The sequence below is a fragment of the Typopeltis vanoorti genome, chromosome 8, assembly GCF_054136105.1.
Source record: "Typopeltis vanoorti isolate ZY-2024b chromosome 8, IOZ_Tvanoo_1.0, whole genome shotgun sequence".
Classification (NCBI taxonomy): Eukaryota; Metazoa; Arthropoda; class Arachnida; order Uropygi; family Thelyphonidae; genus Typopeltis; species Typopeltis vanoorti.
Genome location: NC_143556.1, coordinates 33925798 through 33946907, shown reverse-complemented (window position 1 = coordinate 33946907; position 21110 = coordinate 33925798). Strand labels below are relative to the sequence as shown.

The window sequence follows — 21110 nt, the reverse complement described above, 5'->3', positions numbered from 1 at the left end:
GCCACAGAACTTGTTTAAATTATAATATAGTAAAATCTCCATTCAGCTGAAGATAAATCCAGTCTAATTCAATCATAATCAAATGTTTATAGAATGATGATAAGTTCACTTTTTTAAAACAGAATTTTGGAATCCCACACACCTATACAAAGATGTGCTACCCATGAGTTTCCAAACTGGCTCTGAAAGCAAAGCATAGGCTTAACCTAAGTAAGGATTACTGTAATTGGAAATACTACTAATAATCTTTTGAAGTGCCATTCAATACTGCCTGTTTCAGAGATCCAGATTATGATATAGTCTGAATCTCTGAAACATCTTTTGAATCTTTATCTTTTGAGCTGCACTGTATTTTGGAAAACAAACAGTCCCAGGAACTAGATCTGAGGACTACAGAGGATGTGAAATCATAACCGTACTTCTTTCATTTGAACTTCATAGCTCATTGGTATTCAACTGCCTGAATAAAAACCTGACAAGGGCTGATACAACTACCAATAGTCACATGCTAGCTCTCTCAACAATATATAGAATCCCCACTGAATCAAAAAAAAAAAAAAAAATTGACAACCATCTCATACATACATATTATTTATTTATTTAATTTATTCAATCTCATTAACAATGAAATTGACCCACAGAAAGCTGTAAACTTATAATACATTAGTATCTTCAGTGGACTGGGGATTTTTAAAATTTTCTTTATTTTTTAAAAATATTTTGTTGGCATCTATAAAGTGTTTTCAGTTGTAATCTATCCTACTATATCCAAACAGATAAACAGATGGGAAAGAAAGCCAACAGTCACTGAATACAAAGACCACATCCAGTTCCATTACTGTGACTACTCAGGACTTGCAGACCATACCACACCTTACTTCACAGAAGCCGATACAAAGATGAAAGATTTCTTCAAATCTGTCATCTTTGTATTTGCTTCTGTGAAGTAAGGTGTGGTATGGTCAGCCCAAAGACCAAGAGCACCCAATCAACCCTGCCAGATGACACAATTTAAAATTTTAACTATTGCTTTGTTTTATCACTTCAGTCTCACTTACTAATGTAGTAAATGATACTGAAGATTGTCTATACCGTCATCTTCTTCCTAAAATACAAATGCAAGAAAATTAAGCAGTAATTTTTGTATTTTGTTTCATGAATTTCAAAATCCACTTTGTTTTGGTGCATATGCAAAAGGATCACAAAAGGCTACATGGGAGTTTGAAGGCAATGAATTGTTCCCCATTCCTGGATTAGATAATTAGGGAAGCATATTCCAGAGAAACCCATGCTGAACGTTTTCAAATCAGATTAATAAAGAATATATTATATATATATATATATATACTTAAAAAAGAAAAATATGAAATTTAAAATTTTAAAATGCTCTGTAAGAGTGAAGAGACTTTGTTATCCTTAGTCATAGAGAAGTACAAGCACCATCTATTGTGATGGAAATGACAAAGGCCTTGAAACTTCAAGATAGTTTGAGATGTTTCACGCCAGATCAGGATGAGATTATTTTACAAAAATAGCTCTTTTGTGTGTGTCTAAGTGCATCACCAGGTGTAAGTGCATTACCAAAAGTGTGTATTATACTTAAACCAGATTCCATAACAGCACATTCTGAATAAATAAATCTATGAGCATATCTAAAATGCTGGCCTGAATGGCCGAGTGGTTAGCATACCTACTCTCCAGCCAAAAAAACTGTCAGTTCAAATCCTGCCGTGAGCATGGATGTTTGTGATTATCTGTGAAAATACTAGTGGTGGTAGTGGGAGGGGGGGGGGTAGATGGAGTTGGAGTAGTTGCAGTTCGTTGTAGTTGGTGAATTGAGTGGTGGAAACAGAGTTATAGAGCAGGTGCCCTCCCTCAATGAGTCCTTGGATTCCCCGGAGGTATCATGTAATAATAATAATAATAATAAAAGAGAACAATGGACTACTGGCTTATGTCTAAGCAGAAAAGTATTGAAGATATCAATACTTTTTTCACTGAATACAATGGCAATTGGCAAATATGATGTTGAGAATTTATTGAACACCTGAAGTTATTGTACAAAGAAATGAAAGTTTTGATTCCATTCTGCACCACTATTTATGTCAAAAATTTTCTCAGCAGTTATGTATCTAAAAATAAATAAAAAAATAAAAATAGCGCCTCCGTAGCGCAATTGGAAGAACGACGGTACATTGCGCCCTTCGATTGGAATAGGCCTAAGTTCGATTCTCGTCGCGACGGGAGGAATCTTTATCTGGTCGATTTCAATCGAAGGTGAGTTAGCCGATCTCATATGGAGGTAGCAGGGTTTTTTCTCCCGGAAACTCGGGTTTTTCATCCCGCATACATACAAATCGGCCCATCAGAACACACGCAATTTACAGACAAAAATTACTAGTTGTGGTGGTGTTGGAAGTGGGCGGTAGATGGCGTTGATGGAGATGATTCGTAGTAGAGGTTAGGTGTAGAGAGAATTGTAGATGTCCTCCCACGATGAGTCTTCGGACTCCTTGGAGGTATCAGGAATAATAATAATAATAATAATAATAAATAATACAGAAACCACTTAAGAAATATAGAATCTAATCTTAGAATTCAGTACTCACAAATAAAACAAAATATTAAACAGCTAGTTGCAGAGATGCAGTATCAACCTTCTCATTAAAAATTAAAATTCCAATTTTTGTCAATTTTATATTTATAAAATTCACTGAGTGTTTAGCATACCTTCTCTCCAGCCAAAAAAAGGCTGCAGTGATAGTAATAAAATGTATATTTGTTAGTGAATTAAATAAAATATTTTGTAATTTGCATATTTGTTTGTGTATTATTAGGAGTCTATGGTTTCCAGCAGCAGAAAAGAAGGTTAAGAAAAGTTTATGTAAATTATGAATATAATTACAAAATAAAGAGTTTAAAATAAATGTTTTGAACAATAACAGCATTGCTAGTTTATATGTATAGCTTACAAAGTACAGGCAGAATCCAACTTATATAAGAGTTATATTCTGCAATTATGTCGGATTTAAACCACCCCGCCTGTTAAACATGCTCTATTTATACATGGACTGTATACAGTTGTATGTTAACACATTTTAAAGATTATTCCTGTTAGTTTCATTCAAAGGATGTATACACAAATTACATTTCAATATGTAATTATTAATGCAAAGTAATATAATATAGTATTAATAGTGAAAATAGAAAAATAACAAAAAATATTTGACTATTTGACCTTAGAAAATTATCAAGAGATGACTGAAGACTGGTTTTTTCTTCTCTTTAATGAATCGATAACTGGCTAAAGCATCACCTGTTCCCCATCATCAACTATCTATTTCAACTTCTGTTCCTTCTTCCAGTCATGACTGTACTCTACCACACATGCAAACAGTAAAAATTATTGAAGTGTATGAATGCACAACATAGCATGTCCATAACTAAGATGAAAAGCCAAACGGCTATTTTTTTTTTTTTTTTCTGGCGAGGTTGATATATGGTGTGGCACTACCAAGTGGTCACTTACGCTTAGATACGCTGACAGTTCGTCGGCATGAAACGTTACAGATAGTAGTTTTCGATCTTAGTTTCGCTTACTGGCTGAAAAACAATAAGGGATTTTTATCCCCTCAACTTATAGCATGTCCATGTTCAATGTTTATTATTGAACATGGACAAGTGAAACAGAGCAAGGTGCATGCATGCACCACATGGGCAGTCTATTGTAGTTAGATATGTAAGTTAAGTAAAAATTTGCATACCTTGATATTTAATTTTCTCTATTGTCCTTTAAAGATAATTTTCATATGTCTAAATTTACAAAAGTAGGGAGAGTCTGTCATTTTGTAAGAATAAAGATCATAAATAAAAGTATATTAACTGTTTTATTGTTCTATAGATACTGTTGCAGAAAAAAAATATTCAAGAATTAAATCATGCAATAATTATTATATTCAAAAATTAAATATATTTCATACCCAACTGCACATCAGTGCTCCTACCCAATTTATGAATCCTTTGAACCACATAAGACTGATAGAGAGGAGCTTCCATTTCAGTCATCTGCTGAATGCCCCAGTTATCATTTTCTTCATTTCGATCTGCATATAACAAATTTAGAAACAGCTTTCTACCAGAAAAATCTTTAAAGACTAATATTATGAAACTCTTCAACCTACAACCAAATATTGCTTTCATTGACCTCATTTTGTTATTTTATAGCAATTGCTGAATGACAACAAAGAAACAAAATAAGAAGTATGAAGAGCCATGCAAGTATTTCGAAATGAAAAAGGTTCAGCATCAAGTAACGGTAGTAAGATATGAATACAGAATAACATGATGTTGAAAAATTTAGCTAGTAAATAAGTTATAAAATGAATATATTATAAATACACTGCTCAGAAAGAAGTCAACAGACACCATAGTGTTATGGCTTTTGTTCCTCACTGGTGTCAACAGACACCATAGTGTGAGGAACAAAAGCCATGACACCCACCTTAATATGATATAAAAACCTTCTTTCACTGCAATGACTACAGCAATCCTACAGGCATACTTTCCACAAGTGTACGATAATGATCAATAGGAATTTTGGACCATTCTTGATCCAAATGTAATATATGTAAAGGCATATAATGAGATCCTGGATGGTTGTGGGGCAGACATTCCTTGGCCTCACCTGATGCTATATTTCATCCTGCAGATGTTCAATAGGATTGAGATCAGAGTTCTGTGGAGGCTAATCAAATGTGGTGATGTTCATGTCCACAAACCACGCAGTTATAGCAGTCTTATGACACGCTTCATTGTCTTGCTGAAAGAGACAATGGTCAGTTCCATTGTCTCTTTCAGCAAGATGACTGAAGTTGCATTGTCCAGAATGTGCAAGATACCTTTCAAAGTTCAGTGTTTGGAGCACCACAAACCAGACATCTGCTGTACCTGCACCAGTCCATCAGTAGAGGATGTAATGTGATGTGTGACTTCATAACATAGCTTTCTAATCAGTGTTATGAAGTATGTTTTTGACTGAAGATAATGCTGCATGTTGGTTTGGCATGGCTATTGCAGTCTTACCATGGTAACCCACATTGTGGACCTCAGCTCTGAATGTTTTTGTGCAGATTCATGTTCCAGTTAATGCCTGGAACTCTGAATTTAACATGTCAATTAACGAATGCAGTTTTTATATATTGTCCTTCATAGCAACCTACAATCACATTTGGTGAGTATGGTGGTTGTCCACCGTGGAAAGCACTTGCAGTTGACTCCCTGTGTTTCTAACTCAGTATGGTATTACTGATTGTTGACCTGGGATTGGGATGGCCCAATTTGTCAACAATTTTCTGAACAGATAGGCCTGCAACATGACATCCTATCACAACATGTCTTTCTTTCGAACTCCATCAGTTCCCTTCTCGCAGCCATTTTACCCGGACACAGTTGCACTGACGTGGGAGCATCATATTCCTCCAATTTATACTGGCTACAAACACGTGACTTGTTGCATGACACAATGCAACTTGCCTGTTGACTTCTTTCCAAGCAGTGTATTGTTCAAACAAGTCCTGAAACAAATAATGACAAAAAATTAAAATTGAATTTTTCAGCATTTTAATTTATATCCATCTCGTTACTGAGATAGCTGTAATGCAGTATGTAATACACTTTAAGAGCATACTGAACTTATTGTAGAAACCCAAAACCTTTTCTACTTGAGCAATGAAAGTATATGTGGAGAAATTTGATGGGGGCAGATCAGAACTGCATCTTCCACATACAACAATATTGTACTATCAACTCTCACTTTTAGAAACTCACTAGAACCACACATAGTTATAATGAATAGGGTGATATCACAAAAGTATATACAGGATGTACTATGTGTACAGTGCACACCCATAGAATAGCAATATCACAGATTATATTTTTGCATTTATTCCTGTTAAAGACCTCCCTAATTGTCTCCTGGCTTTGCATGATTCCTAAAATTAAACACAATATACTAATGCTTCGTGAAGAGGACACTTTTCGATGCATAAACAGTGCATAACATTTGCATTAGTAGCCTGGGTGTGCAGTCATAAACTACCCAGAAGGCAAGGAAGGGTGTGCGCTGAGACAACAGCACCCAGAAATCAGTGGCTATAATTGGTTATTGTGTCAACCAATCCAACTGAACACTGTCATTTGTCATGAGTTTCTGTTTTTGTTTTCTGAGTTTCATCTGTTTTGCATGCATGAAGTGTGAACTAAACTGATGTGTTTAGAACACCAATATAGACAAAATTTTAATATATAATTTTCTATAAATAATTTATAACTTTTTTTACCCATATTTATAATGGGAAACAGTGTTGATGATCTACTGAATGTCCCATTTTCTGCCACAGGTTTTGTAAATTGTATGACTGTAGTTGAAGGAAGTGTGGTCAAGACTTTTTTTGTTGATCTTTATTATTCATTCTTCAAAGAGAAAGGCATTTGGAATGGATATTCCAACCATAATCATTTATCTGCAGCAGTGCAAAAACACGAGCACTCCCAATCACATGCTCAATCATTTTTAAATCTTAAGATGTTTTTAAAGCAAAGAATCAACACATAATTGACAAACAAAAGAAAAAAATTGAAATTGTATTACTCATCATACATTACTTACATACATACAAGTTATTCTACAATTAATTGCATTGATCAATTAATGAACATTAATGTGCTATGCACTCTTAAAACTTTCATACATCAATAAAAATGTAATCACATGGTCAAATTGATGTGAATTATGCAGCACGGGTTGCATAAGCCATGTGACAGCATACCCAACAGAAATGGGTATGTGATACCACGGTTTAATATAGTGAATATTTTTTAGCATAGCATAGCATTGTACCTATCGAGTTTGGGTTGGGACTTTTCAGTAGAACATCACCAAATTACTGACTTGTATCCTAAGGTGGTGAATGTGTGTGGAGGATAGTACTACATGGAAAAGTAACATCATTACTAACTTCCTATCAATAATTTCCTCCAAATTAATCTAATATCTGTTAAGACTAAAATATTATCAGATCTTATAGTTCTGTCTTCTAAGGCACTTCTTATTCTATCAATCCACATAGATCTCGGTCTTCCTCTCTTTTCCTGGCATCCTAGTAAAAAAAAAAAAACCACCTTTCCTCTCCCATAATGTTTAAGTGACCATACCAGCTGAAATCAGCTGTGCTGACACATTCCTTAATGCTAACAATGTCAAGTTTTCTCTCCAGTATTGTTTTTAATACAATACCGGAGAGATGCCATCTCCCCTAATCTTTCTATAACGTGGTCCTAAAATTCAGTTCTCTATTCCCTATCCACCAACACTCTTTGTTGCCTCCACCTCCCGGAACAAACTTCCTCTGATACGGTACACCTCATTCCATATTCTCTGGCCAAAATGCATGAATTGATGCTTAGCAACACATAAGTGACATCCCAACTGATCTACTCAAAGTACCAATCTATTCAAATCCTCTTGTATCATCACTATATCAAAGCTGTCTGATTACTTTACCCAATATAGCATTATCAGCAAACAATTAAACATCTTCTCTGAAACCTTGAACCATGGCATTAATATATAGATTAAACATCAGTAGTTCCAGAACATAACTTTCTAGCAGTAGTACTCAACTTGTCACATTTCTGTTGAGATGCTTCATTCCCATGCATAATTCATTGGTTCCTAATGACAGCTATCCCTGTAACCATGGCTACCCTACTCAATTTTAACAGTAGTTTGTCATGTAGTATTCAATTAAATGCCTTTCAAAATCTAAAAAAATTACTCTATAAGTATCTCCTCTCTAAAATACACTTGCACCCAATTCTAAAAGGTAAACACGTTACTGAAACAAATCTGTGCGGTTTCTCTATAAACGTTCCTGTACTCATCCAAGTTATTCTATCACAAACAGCCTCTCTTCTTCACCACCACACTGAATACAAAAACTCTCCTATTGTTTGACATCACTCTCTTCGCCCTTATGCAGTGGCACTAATTTCCCTTCATCCACTCTTCTAGGACTGTACTTGCCAGATTCTTGTCGAACAACCAAGCTAAGAGCACTGTCAGCTCCTTTGTACATTCCCTTAATAGATGTGATCATATCCTATCCAGTCCTACAGACCTATTAACATCAAGCTTACTTAAAATTTCAGGGACTTCATGTTTCCTGAACTGCTGATACCACTCTCTTCTTTCCCACTGTTATTCAACACTGTTTCCACTATACCATTAATAGATGTGATCCATGTGCCATCTGAAGTAACCAAAGCTAGTTTTCTATATTTACTTTTTCTTCTATTAACCGCATAAATGTAGAATTCTCTGATATTTCATTCAGCTACTCAGCCAGTCTTCTTTCATATGTCAATTTCTCCTTCTACCCACCATTACAGTAACCTTCCTAGCTCATACCTTATACTACTCATGCCACTGAGGGGGTAACTTAATCTTTATATCTCCTCCATAAAATCTTCCTTCTCTGCAGCTCCTGCATAATTCCATGATTTATCCATTTTAAACACTATATTTATCTTCCTGACTCTTGGAATACAATCTGACTTTGCATCAGTAACTATCCCAACAAAGTTCCAGACATTAGTGATTTCTCTTCCCTTCACGTGATCATGGCATGACAGGCCACCAATCCATTTCTTTAGTTTATCAAGGTGTGCCACTCCATAATTCCCTATTCACATTCATGTCCCACATTCCTTGAGATGCTTATGGTAGTTATCCCTAAGCATCTCAAGGAATTTATTATCCTTATTCACACACACATTCAATAGTTTTATAGTTTATCACTTATTGTTACCACCAGCCTATTATTACTCACCAGTCTCATCTGCAAGAACATTGCAGAATCATCTCCCTCTACATTCTCTTGCCTACAGCAATAGCCCACTAAATATCTCAAATTCCTACCCATCTCAAACAGCCTCAAAGCAATTATCACTACTTCCTTTAAATTTCCACCTGGTATGGTCACAACATTTTTGAGGTCATCAGTAATACCCAAGCCTCTATTTTATCCTTAAGAATGTTGCATCCATCATATTCTATCAGACATGTTTCACTTATGCAAATGATTTCTGGATTGACTAACTTTATTGATGCCACAAAACTCTGTTCCTTTATTCCTAATACTCCATGCCTTGGTATATATGAACATAGCTTCCCCCTGGTTCTCCCTTCCTCATGATATCATTCGCAAACATCTGACGTCCCTGCTTCCAATGATGACATCCTTGAGGTTCTCTCTCTCTCTTATATCATCAAAAAAAAATGGATACTTTTGAACCCACTGAAAAGTAAACTAAACTTACCAACTGACCCTACCACATCAGACGTATTGAATACTCTACCAGAGGAAGAGATGGATACTGGCCATACTTCCCCAAAACAATTGATAAATATAAATCTGTTTATACTGAAAACCAGACAAGTCTATAAAACCAAAACAACAGGAAAACTTTTACAATGGAACTGTCTTGGATTTTGCCAGAACACTGATGATATGAAGATTTTGTTGCAGAAACACAAACCTTTCTCTTTCTGTCTACAGGAAATGTACTTAAGAACCAATGAGGACCCTACTTTTAGGAATTTCATTGTTGTACAAGGACAGAACTGGAGGTGGTCCTGCTCATGGAGAAGTAGCTATCCTAGTGGGCAGTCATATTCCTTTCCATCATGTCCAACTTAATACTGCTCTGTAAGCAGTACAGAATCATGTTTCCGTGGGATTTCTTATTAAATGAGAGTTTAATGAAATTGATCTTGATAACCTTATCTTGCAACTACCTGAACCCATACTTTTGATGAGTGATGACTTTAATGGTCACAATACTCTATGGGGGTAGCACCAACATTAATAGACGAGGTTAAATCATTGAAAGAATCCTTGATAATAATAACCTCTCCCTTTTAAATAACAAACTCAATACTTTCTTCCATATGCCTACCCGTTCACATTCTGTAATTGACTTTACAATCTGCTCCCCTTCCATTCTTCCACTGCTCACGTGGGACACTGAAGAGAACATATATGCAAGCGATTCCTTTCCTGTTCTTTGTACAATGTCTTCACTGGAACCATGTTCACCCACATGGAAAATGGACCAGGCTTGTTGGAATATTTTTTCTCATCTTGTAAAATTTAATGCTGATACCATCAGTCAAACACCTATCAATGAAGTGGTAAAATATATAACAGAATGTATTGTCCAGACAGCAACAGCTTCCATCCCAAAAACATCATCTTGGTTTCCACACTATCCAAAGCCTTGATGGAACTCAGAAGCATGGGGTATATTTCATAGATACCCCACCACATCAAACTTTATAGCTTTCAAGCGGGCTTGAGCCAAAGCATGTTATGTGAGACGCCAGAGTCAAAAGCAATCATGGATCCAATTTATTATATCAATTAATCAAATGACCAGTCCAAAAATTGTATGGGATAAAATCCAGAAAATGAAAGGCATATATAGAACACATTGTTTGTCTACCTCAGACCATAATGGAAGTGTTATTGCTGATCCCAAAGCTATTGCAAACACTTTGGGAGAAAATTTTGCCAGAATCTCAGTAAAAGCTTCATATCCTGAATTTTTAATACTGAAAGAGCAGCAAGAGAAACAAAGGCCAAATTTTTCTACCAACATGCTTGAGCCATACAATCAGCCATTTGTTAAGCAGGAACTAAAAAGAGCTCTCCTACTATCTCATCCTAGTGCAGTAGGGCCTGATGATATCCATTAGGAAATGATAAAACATCTACCATCATCTTCTATGGATCTCCTTCTCTTATTATACAATGGAATACTTAATACTTGCAGAGGAAGCATTTCCAAATTCTTGGCATAAGACAATTGTCATTGCTATCCCAAAACTAGGAAATGATCCAACACAAGCAAATAATTATCGACCCATTGCTCTGACTAGCTGTCTTTGTAAGATACTAGAGAAAATGGTTAATGCCAGACTTCTCTGGTATTTAGAAAGCAACAATTATCATTATTAAACAATAAATAAGCAAACCTACTATCATCCCATATTAGCTGAAATTCAAGACAATCAACATCAGCAAGGGTGGCATCCAAAGAAATTGGAATACCTGGTTCGAGCTGCTTTTCAAGGTGAAATTCTGAAAGTAAAAATATTGTTAAAGTAATGATAACTGAAATAATAACCACAATATATTCTACACTTTCAAAGAATCAAAGCTGATGTTAGGCAAGGAGGTAAAAGAAAAAAATAATAATAACAGCAATATGAATATAATATGTTGTTGGTAGTAAAAGGATTAAAGGTCAGTTGTTTCAAGATAAGGTCTAATTTTCCCTTTGTGTCATCCTCTGATAGAGATTCAATATATGGCATTTAGATTATTATTATTACATGACACGTCCAAGGACTCATCACAGGAGGGCACTCAACTCTACTCCACTACGCATCTCACCATCTCCCCTACTACATAATTTTCCAAATACGCACAATAACACCACTACTACCATCATTTCCAGCATTGCTTACTTTTTTTTTTTCGTGCAGAAAAATGGAGTGAAGCTGAGTAGAAATGTCATTCAGTATATCTTCTCCCTATATATCTAAAATTAAAGGAAAAGTTTCATTAGCAGTCTCTGTTATTGGCATATCCAGGAAAAACAGCTTGCCTTCTGTTTCTATTTCTATCGCTAGGGTAAAAGCCTTTTATGATAAAGTTACAAGAGCATTAGATGAGGGAAAGGCATATACTGCCATTTTCTTAGACTAAGCGAAGGCATTTGACAGAGTGCCACATGATAAGCTGATATTTAAGTTGCAGCACATGGGTCTGGATGTCAGATTGGTCAACTGGATTCAGGATTGGCTGTCCGATAGGTATCAGAGAATTGTGTATGGTGGGGCAGTTTCAAGGAAGCAGAGGGTTACAAGTGGGGTCCCCAGGGCTCAGTACTGGGACCTATATTGTTTAACCTTTATATCAATGACATTGTCAGTGGATTGCAAGGGGATATTCAGTTGTTTGCGGATGATGTGAAGCTGGGAAGGATTATTAGTAATAGTGCAGATGCGGCAGCCCTGCAAGAGGATTTGAATAAGCTAGATAGATGGGCAAATGAATGGGAGTGTCGGTTTAATGCAGCAAAATGTAAGGTCTTGAGGTTTGGGAAACATCGATGGGACACTGCATACTCTATGGGAGGAGTTATACTGGAGGAAGTAGGGGGAGACAAGAGATCTGGGGTTGATGATTGATAGAAACCTGAAATTTATGGGACATATTGCAAAAGTGGTGAAGGTAACACAGAGGATTGCTGCAATTATGAGAAGGACGCTGACCTGCAGAGATAAAACAGTTATCATTCCGTTGTATAAGCCTCTCATCAGACCACACTTGGACTATTGTTCTCAGATTTGGTCCCCAGGATTTGAAGGGGATAAATTAACTTTGGAAAGGGTACAAAGGCAGATAACAAAGATGGTTTCAGGACTGTACAATGAAAATTATGAGGATCGGCTGAGGGAATGTGGAATGCAAAGTTTCGTGGATAAAAGAAGGAGAGGTGATATGATTGAGCTTTTAAACTGTTGAGAGGTGGTTACAGGGTTGACACTGGGGAGTTCTTTCGCTTGGTTGAACAGCGGGAAGGAGTGATGACAAGAGGCCATCCCTGGAAGTTACAAAAATAAACTGTGAGCAGGAGGGTGAGGAGTGGTTTCTTTGCATGGAGGGTTGTTGAACCATGGAATACATTGCCTGATGGAGTGGTGAGAGCGAGAACGGCCAATGAGTTTAAGGAGTGGTATGATAGACTTTGTGTTTCTTAGTGGGGTGGACCTCCCCTCGATGAGTCTTGTTAGATTTTGTGTTTCTTAGGAAGGACCTCCCACGATGAGTCTTTTGACTCCATGGAGGCCTGAATAATAATAATAATAAATTTTATTTTTTGGTGAATCTGACTGAGTTATGACAGGAAATCAGCCAGATCTTTCTTGCCATGTAGTCATACAAAGTATATATTACCTATATATCCCCCATCACATGTTTGGCCTCAGTGCAGCTTGTGAAAATGTCAATTCCTCAAGTGATTCAGAGTACAGCTTGCCTACTGAGAGATAATGAGAATCTCATAATCAATTCACAGCGATTGTAAATTTGATTTTGTCATTTAAAAAGCATACCTCCTTGGAGGGTTTACACTGAAAATGATGATGATGATGATAAGCATGATCACTGTTGACCATCACACTTAGTCCAGGAACAAACATTTTAGAACAAACTCCTTAGCATTCATTAGTATGTCATCATTGGAGGAAGCAATGAAATTAATAAATTATAGAAGAATGTTTTTCATTGGATACTGTAGAAAATTTAAAATTTACTATGTCTCCTTTGAGTGTAAACCCTCAGCAGTTGTGTAGCAAATTTCTGGATTAAGTGTGCTGATTTCTTAACAATGCCATGTTTATCATCATTTTCTATTATAAACCCATAATGTATTGGGCTATAAGATTATTATAGCCCAATACAATATTTTATAAGTAATTTCCTATCAATAATTTTCTTCCAAATTGGTTTATTATTTATCACATCTCTAATTTGATCAGCTCTTTCATTTTGGTATTGTAAATCACTCCTAATTACATCAATCTATTAGGACAATCTATGTCCTGTCAAGGTCTTTTAATATTTTGTTCTTCCTCTAGATTTTTTTGTCACACACTTTGTTAATCTTTAATCTCCTATTCTGTTTGAGTGACCATATGGTCCTATATTAATACTACTCAATATCATACTAAATATTTAACATACAATATGGCCACTTAAACAGAATGGAAAATGAAAGATTAAAGAAAAGTAAGAAGAGCTTAGATTAGCTCTACCCACCTATTCTTGAATATTAAAGGATGCTGGTTCTGCTAGTGACTATCTACTTCATTTCTAGCTCAACTCTCAGAGTTGGGTTAGAAATAAAATAAAGCTATTGGAAAAGAATCGGTGAGCAGAAATAATTTACACGCTTCTTACCTTTCTTTACTCTTTCATTTTTCTGTTCTGTTCAACATATAGTATGGTATTAAGTATTATTAATTAGTGACTATATGTTAATAATGTAGTATAAACGTTATCTTGTATACTGCTAGCTTAGCTTTTGAGCTGAGTTTGCTTTAGTTCCATATAAATTTATTCCTTCACTGCTGAGAATGTAGTTGATATTTTCTATTTTCCTACCCCCCCGCCAGGTCAAATTTGTCACACCTGCTATGGGTCTTGCTAAAGACTCATAGCAGGTTGATTTAAGAGGATGATATAGTTTACACTGAGTAAAGAACTAAGATTAATATTGCCTATTTTATATATGAAATTTAAAATCAACTGCCTTAATAATGTAATCCATAGTGTTCATAAATGACAATGAAGATAGTGCATAATACTGTCTTACTCCTGACCACAAACCATCTTCCCATTAGATTAGTTCAGAATTATGGCTAAAGCACTACATCATGTCTGACAATTTAATCTTCCTGTACTCCATCAATTCTAACTGTCGATTTACAACTTATGAACTATGCATCCTAGTGAATTCCCCCCCCCATCCCCCAGAATTTACAGCTATCCTAAAATTCATAACCATCATTCTAAGTATTACTCAGCCATGAAATTAACAGCAACACTCAAGAACTGGAAATGCTGCTCATAACACAGAAGACAGCTCAATTGTAGCTTACCACTCTCTTCTCACACACAACACACACACACACACACACACACACACACACACACACACACACACACACACACACACACACACACACACACACACACACACAGAACATTGAATTTGCCCTATTTTAGAAAGTTTATCCTCCTATTGGATAAAAATAAGCAACTATGGTCATCTTTTTCTCATGGCACTCTCAATAAGAAACCAGGACTGACCCTGAGTGACATTTGGAAATCTTTCAATTAGATCCCTTCCAATGCCAGATTCCAACTTTTCAGCAAACCATCTATAAACAATGCTGAATAGTTGTTGACTCGTATCACCTACAACATTTTCCACATGTTTCCATTTCGCATTGTAATAGTTCTAACAAGTTTTAGTTTACAGTTGTTAATCTTACATTTATATTTTATATTTAACCTGACAAAGCCATATATTTTTGGTGGTGAAAAGGATAATTATATATTTTGCTACTATGACCAATAAAAAAAACCTAGTTATTTTCAGTGTTAAGCTGTTCAATACCAAGACCAGACCAGGAGGAAAAAATGGAAGATCTAAACTGAGATGGGAAGATGAAGTGATCCAAGATATTAAGATTGAAAAAAAACTGGAAAAATTTAGCAAGGAACAAGGAAGATTGGCAGAAGTTTTTGAAGAAGGCTGGAGCCCACACAGAATTGTTAAAGCTAATGCTAATAATGAAGAATTCCATTTCTTCAAACTGTCACCTATCAGCAAAACCAGCACAATTCCATAACCATCAAGATCTAAGTATTTCCAACAGTAATCAAATCTGGTGCTCAGGAGTAAATTCTACAAGAAGAATGATAACTTGATGATAAGCTGGGTTAAAAATAACCAGGGACTTCATCATCAAGAACAAAAAATAGGATAGTATGATGATATTAATTACATAAGAATGAAACAGGACTTCACAATTCACTAGTATCTTTAAAATTTCAGCTTCTGCAAAAGTATATTTATTGTTGTCAAGCTAACTAGTCATTTCAAGTTTCTACATTCATATAAAACTAACAGTACTCCAAATTAATTCATTAAGCGAGAACAGTAAAGCAACTTTCATCAAACAACTAAGTTAATGGCTTGGCACATTCCCTCAAAACATGTGGTGAATTTCCATCTAGTCTCTCTGCCTTACTGGCATCTAGCATAAAGCGAAGCGCTTTCTGACTTTCAATAGTGGACGTGTGGATGTTACAGATGATCTTATTGACAGCTTAAATGAAGCTAGAAAGAACAAATGGATTGACACCATTGAAAGGCTGAACTTTAAACATTCAAGCAGGAAAGCATGGAGCCTCCTTAACCCCTTAATGCACCAATTAAAGATCAGAAAGCAGTTGTTTTTCCACCAATTTTTTTATTCCTTATTTTCTTTATACACAAAAGAACATTAACAAATCTTGGAAAAAAACACAAAAAATTCTCTTTTTGCAAAAAAAAAAAGTTAACTAAACTGCATCTACTTTGCTAAACTGAGTTAGTAAATAGTCAGTACACACATATCTTGTTTCTTTGCGAACCCGTTTATTGTGTTCATTCCTTTTTCTTCAGAGGAAACACTGGCGAGTTGGATTTCCTTTCTTTTCTGTTGGTGGTATGAAAGATGGAAAATGTCGTGCAGATAATCTCAGTGGTGTTGGGATATTTGATGGACGTCCACTTCTTGAAATGCTTGTAGTTTTATATTTTTCAATGGAGAGTTCGATTACTTTGAGGTGAAAATCAAGTGAATCCATCTTACCACTAGATTTTTGGTAAAGCACAAAAGCATTCCACAGTGCCAGGTCTAAGAGATGAAAGAAAATTTTTTTATAATACTTCTTGCCCCTCTTTCTGGGTACAACATACGAAGACAGGTGTTGATCAACGCGATCAACACCACCCATGGTATGGTTGTAATCCAACACAAGTTGCGGTTTTTTTATTCTTCCTTTGCGCATCTCTATCTACCATTGATGTAGTGTGAATGGTAGAGATAAGGGAGATATCCTTCTTGTCCTTCCATTTCATTACACACACTTTCCCTCTCTGAAAACCAATTACTTCTCCAGTTTTCAATTTTTTATTCTTCAATTTGCTGGGTACTTTGGTAAAGTACCATAAACATCAGTCTTATTTATTATGAATTATAGAAATAGTCCATAATCAAACAATAACCTTTACTCAATAAATGTTTCATCAAAGTCATCACTACTTGCGAAGACATTGGAAGATTGCTAAAATCTCTGTCCAGAATGGTATTCTTACCAGTATAGATTATAAAATTATAGACATATCCACTTTGTGATTCACATAATAAGTGTTTTTATGCCGAATCTGGCCCTTTTGAGAGGAATGTATTGTGCCCATCCCAGATGACCTTTATAAAGCAATAAACTTTCATCAATAGTCACCAATTTCTCTGGCATAATCGAATTGCCAAATTTTCTATTCAAATCTTCATAAATTGGTCAGATTTTGTTGAGTTTTGGGCGAGGGTGATTTGCTGGATCAAATTCATCATTATTTGAAAAATGTAGAAATTGTTTTATGGCCTCGAAGCCATTTCCCGCTCATACAATCCGGAAAAAATGGTGTATATAATAATGGATTTTTTGTCCAATAATGACGGTATTCTGGTTTTCTTACTATACTTTGCAAAAGTACAACAGCCAAAAATACTCTGATTTCATTTGGATTTGTGTCATACCAAGAAGTCTTTTCTTTACCACAGTACGATTCCTCGCATATCTATTTGTTTCATCCACAACACGTTGAATCAATTGATCATCAAAAAAAAGCTCGAAGAAATTTAGGCAGTTATAATCATGGACAAAAAATGTGCAAACGCAAACGAAATAGCTGATACATGCAACTTTTCTCGGCTGAAAGGAAATAGGCACAAAATTATCTAGCATGTATATTCGGTTGTATTTATACGTGAAACCAAAATTCACGGTCACACGTATTAATTTGGGTGCGTGGAAAAAATTCAGTTTCTTGGACCCGAGTTAACTTGGTTGAGTGCGTTAAGGGGTTAAAAAGTTGGGTGGTAATTCCCATCGCCCCAATGCAAAAGCTGTTGTTTGTGCCAACTGTATTGCCAATCAGATAGTGATCTGTCTAGAGCTAAATCAGAAAAAAACCACAATAAAATAATTAGAAAGGAATTGACCAGACTTAAAGAAGGTTGTTCTGAAGCGAACCAATGTATCGAATCCATTCACCAAAGAAGAACTTCTAGCTGCATTCCAAGGAGTGAAAACTGGTAAAGCACCTGAATTTGATAATATTCACCCTGAGTTTTTAAAAAACTCTGGACCAAATACAGTGGAATGGCTGACAAAATTCTTTTCTAATATTCTACAGAGTGGTAGATTACCAGCAGAATTTAAAAAATCAAAGATAATAGCCATCCTGAAACCTGGAAAGCCTGTTGATAAACCTGAAAACTATAGACCTATAGCGCTGCTCAGTGTCTGTCTTAAGTTACAAGAAAGACTTATTTACAATAGAATTAGTACTATTATTATTGACACTCTCCCTCATAAACAGGCTGGTTTCAGGCCCAGGCACAACTGTGAAGATCAAGTTTTGGCCCTAACTACTCATATAGAATCTGGTTTCGAAAAATGCCTTAAAACTGGTGCAGTCTTTATAGACTTGACGGCTGCATATGAAACTGTATGGACAGCATGATCTACAAGCTCCTTAAAAATACTGAAATGTAAAAAAATGACCCATCTGATCAACACTATCTAATTGAACAACATAAGTAGTTCTAGAATGATATGAGAGCCAAGAACACTTAACAATGGACTCCCAAGGGTCAGTTCTAGCCCCTCTTCTTTTCAATTTCTATATTTCTGACCTTCCAAGGACAACGTCTAGAAAATTCACACATGCTGATGATTTATGCATCATATTCCAACACCAGAACTTCTGTTCTATAGAGCATGTACTAACTAGTGACCTAGAGGAACTAAACTACTTCTTTGAGAAGTGGTATCTTATTCCAAGCACTACCAAGACCGAAACATGCTGTTTCCATTTGGACAATAGCATGGCACAAGACATCTTAAGAGTGCCACTAAATGGGAATATACTACTACACAATTTTAATCCAAAGTATCTAGGCATAACCCTGGATAGAACCCTTTCCTTTAATAGACATCTCTCCAATATTGCTGCCAAACTGAGAACTAGAAATAACATACTGCATAAACTTTCCGGAACAACCTGAGGTGCTTGTGCTCCCACATTAAGGATATATGCTCTGGGCCTCGTCTACTCAACTGCTGAATACTGCTCAGCTGTCTAGCTGAACAGTGCACATGTTCAATTAATTGATACTATGTTGATCAGACAATGTGTATCATCTCTAACAATAAAGACTACTCCATCATATTGGCTACCGGTTCTGAGCCACACAACTGCCACAACGAAGAATGGCAAGACAACCTGATTCGCAAATATAACAAAATTTGCTGGAACCCACTGCTTCCTATACACTCTGATATTCACAGCTTTACATCACAGAGGCTTAAGTCAAGACACCTGCCTATTATAACGGCACAACAACTTGTCACTGAGGGCTATGATGCAACAATAGCATGGCAGACAGAATGGACTGCCAAAGCTCTGGTAATCTGGCAGACTGTCTTTAACCCAAACAACCCTCTATCAGGGTTTGACCTACCTCAAAAAATATGGACCTCCCTAAATAGGGTTTGCACCAACCATATTAAGTGCAGAACTTCCTTATTTACTTGGGGAATAAGACCAAACTCATCTTGTGACTGTCCTCACAGAGCCTTCATGGGACCAATAACTGACTTTATAACAGTTTCTACCGATACTGTTGATTGGTTGTCGAACTTAGACATCCCATTTTAATTTTATGCTCATTTGTATATTTTTATATGTATATATGACTACAGTGTCACTTCACACTATTGTATTCTTTTATGCATTTTGTTGTCTTGTAAGTGTTTTTTTTTTTTTTGCATGTGTGTATTGGGATGTTGGAGTTTTAGTGGATAGGAAAATGAAGTTCAGGAGACATATAACAAAAATTGTGAACAACTTGGAAGATAACTTCAATGCTGAAACAAACAGTGATGACAAGAAAATCATTTTGTCTCTTTATAAGGCTTTGATATGACATCATCTAGACTACTGTGCACAGTACTGGTGTCCTGGTTTCTCAGGTGATGAAGATACAATGGAGAGTGTGAAGAAGAGCGCTAAAGATGATATCAAGACTGTGGTATGTAGATTATGAGGAGAAGATTGAGAATTTGTGGATTGTAGACACTAACAAACAGGAGAAATAGGAGTGACGTGACAGAGATTTACGAACTTCTGAAAGGGTCATACAGGATGCCAGTAGATGGAATTTTTTGCTGTATGGACATTGGAGGACGATGAAAGGGCATCCACAGCTGAGAATGAATGCAGTCAAGAAAGGGGTGAAAGCTAGATTTTTCTTCGTAAAACAATGCATGATTAGAATGGCAGGTGGTGTGAGTGATATGCAACCTCCTTCGATGAATCCCTGATTCCCTAGAGATCTCTTATAATGATAGTAACAATAATAATTCAACCTAAGTATCTTCCTTGGGCTGACTTCCACTGACTAGCCCTCAATAAAGATCAACACTGATCTGGGTAGCAGCATTTCCCATGTTTTAGCACTGTGGGATACTGAGGTAATTGATATGAAGTCAACAGTTTCTATATAAAAAAGCCGAGTTGTGAAGATGCTTCATGCACAAGCTTTGCTTACACTTAAAGGATTAAACAAGAATGTAATTTCTTGCCAAATATAATTTACATTATAACCAAATGAAAAAACTTTCAACATTTATAATGACTTTTCAACCGAAGGTAAATTAGCTGGTCACAATTTGTAGTGAATATTTTTTTACTGTTGTTGATGATGATGGGCAGTAGATGGCATTGATGGTAGTAGTGTGTAGCAAAAGAATTAAGTAGTAGTGGAGAGGGTGAGATGTATTTAGCAAAGTAGAGTAGAGTGCCCTCCCATGATGAGTCTTTGGACTCCCTGGAGGTGTCAAGTAATAATAATAATAGTATTTTGGCTATTTGTATATGAAAATATTACTTCTGTATTACTTCAACCTTAGTTATCACTTCTGGATACTTTTGGCTACTAGTATATGGAAATATGACTTCTGGGTCTGGCTCCCATTGATGAGACTTAATAAAGGTCGAAAACTGGTCTGGGTAGTGGCCCTTCCCATAATGCATGCCGTTATACATGCCTGTAAGGATATGTGTTGCATTATGGAATA

General features: G+C 36.0%; 1 protein-coding gene across 3 annotated transcripts in view; it reads right to left on the bottom strand.

Moving 5' to 3' along the window:
* Positions 1-21110, bottom strand: part of Sin1 (SAPK-interacting protein 1) — a 316670-nt gene that overhangs the window by 44915 nt on the left and 250645 nt on the right. For all 3 annotated transcript variants that reach the window (XM_090397180.1, XM_090397182.1, XM_090397181.1), the window contains 2 exons: positions 11100-11201; positions 3981-4103 (listed from right to left, as the gene is read on the bottom strand). In XM_090397180.1, coding sequence (XP_090253306.1) covers positions 3981-4103; positions 11100-11201 — 225 coding nt within the window. The remainder of the gene's footprint in view (positions 1-3980; positions 4104-11099; positions 11202-21110) is intronic.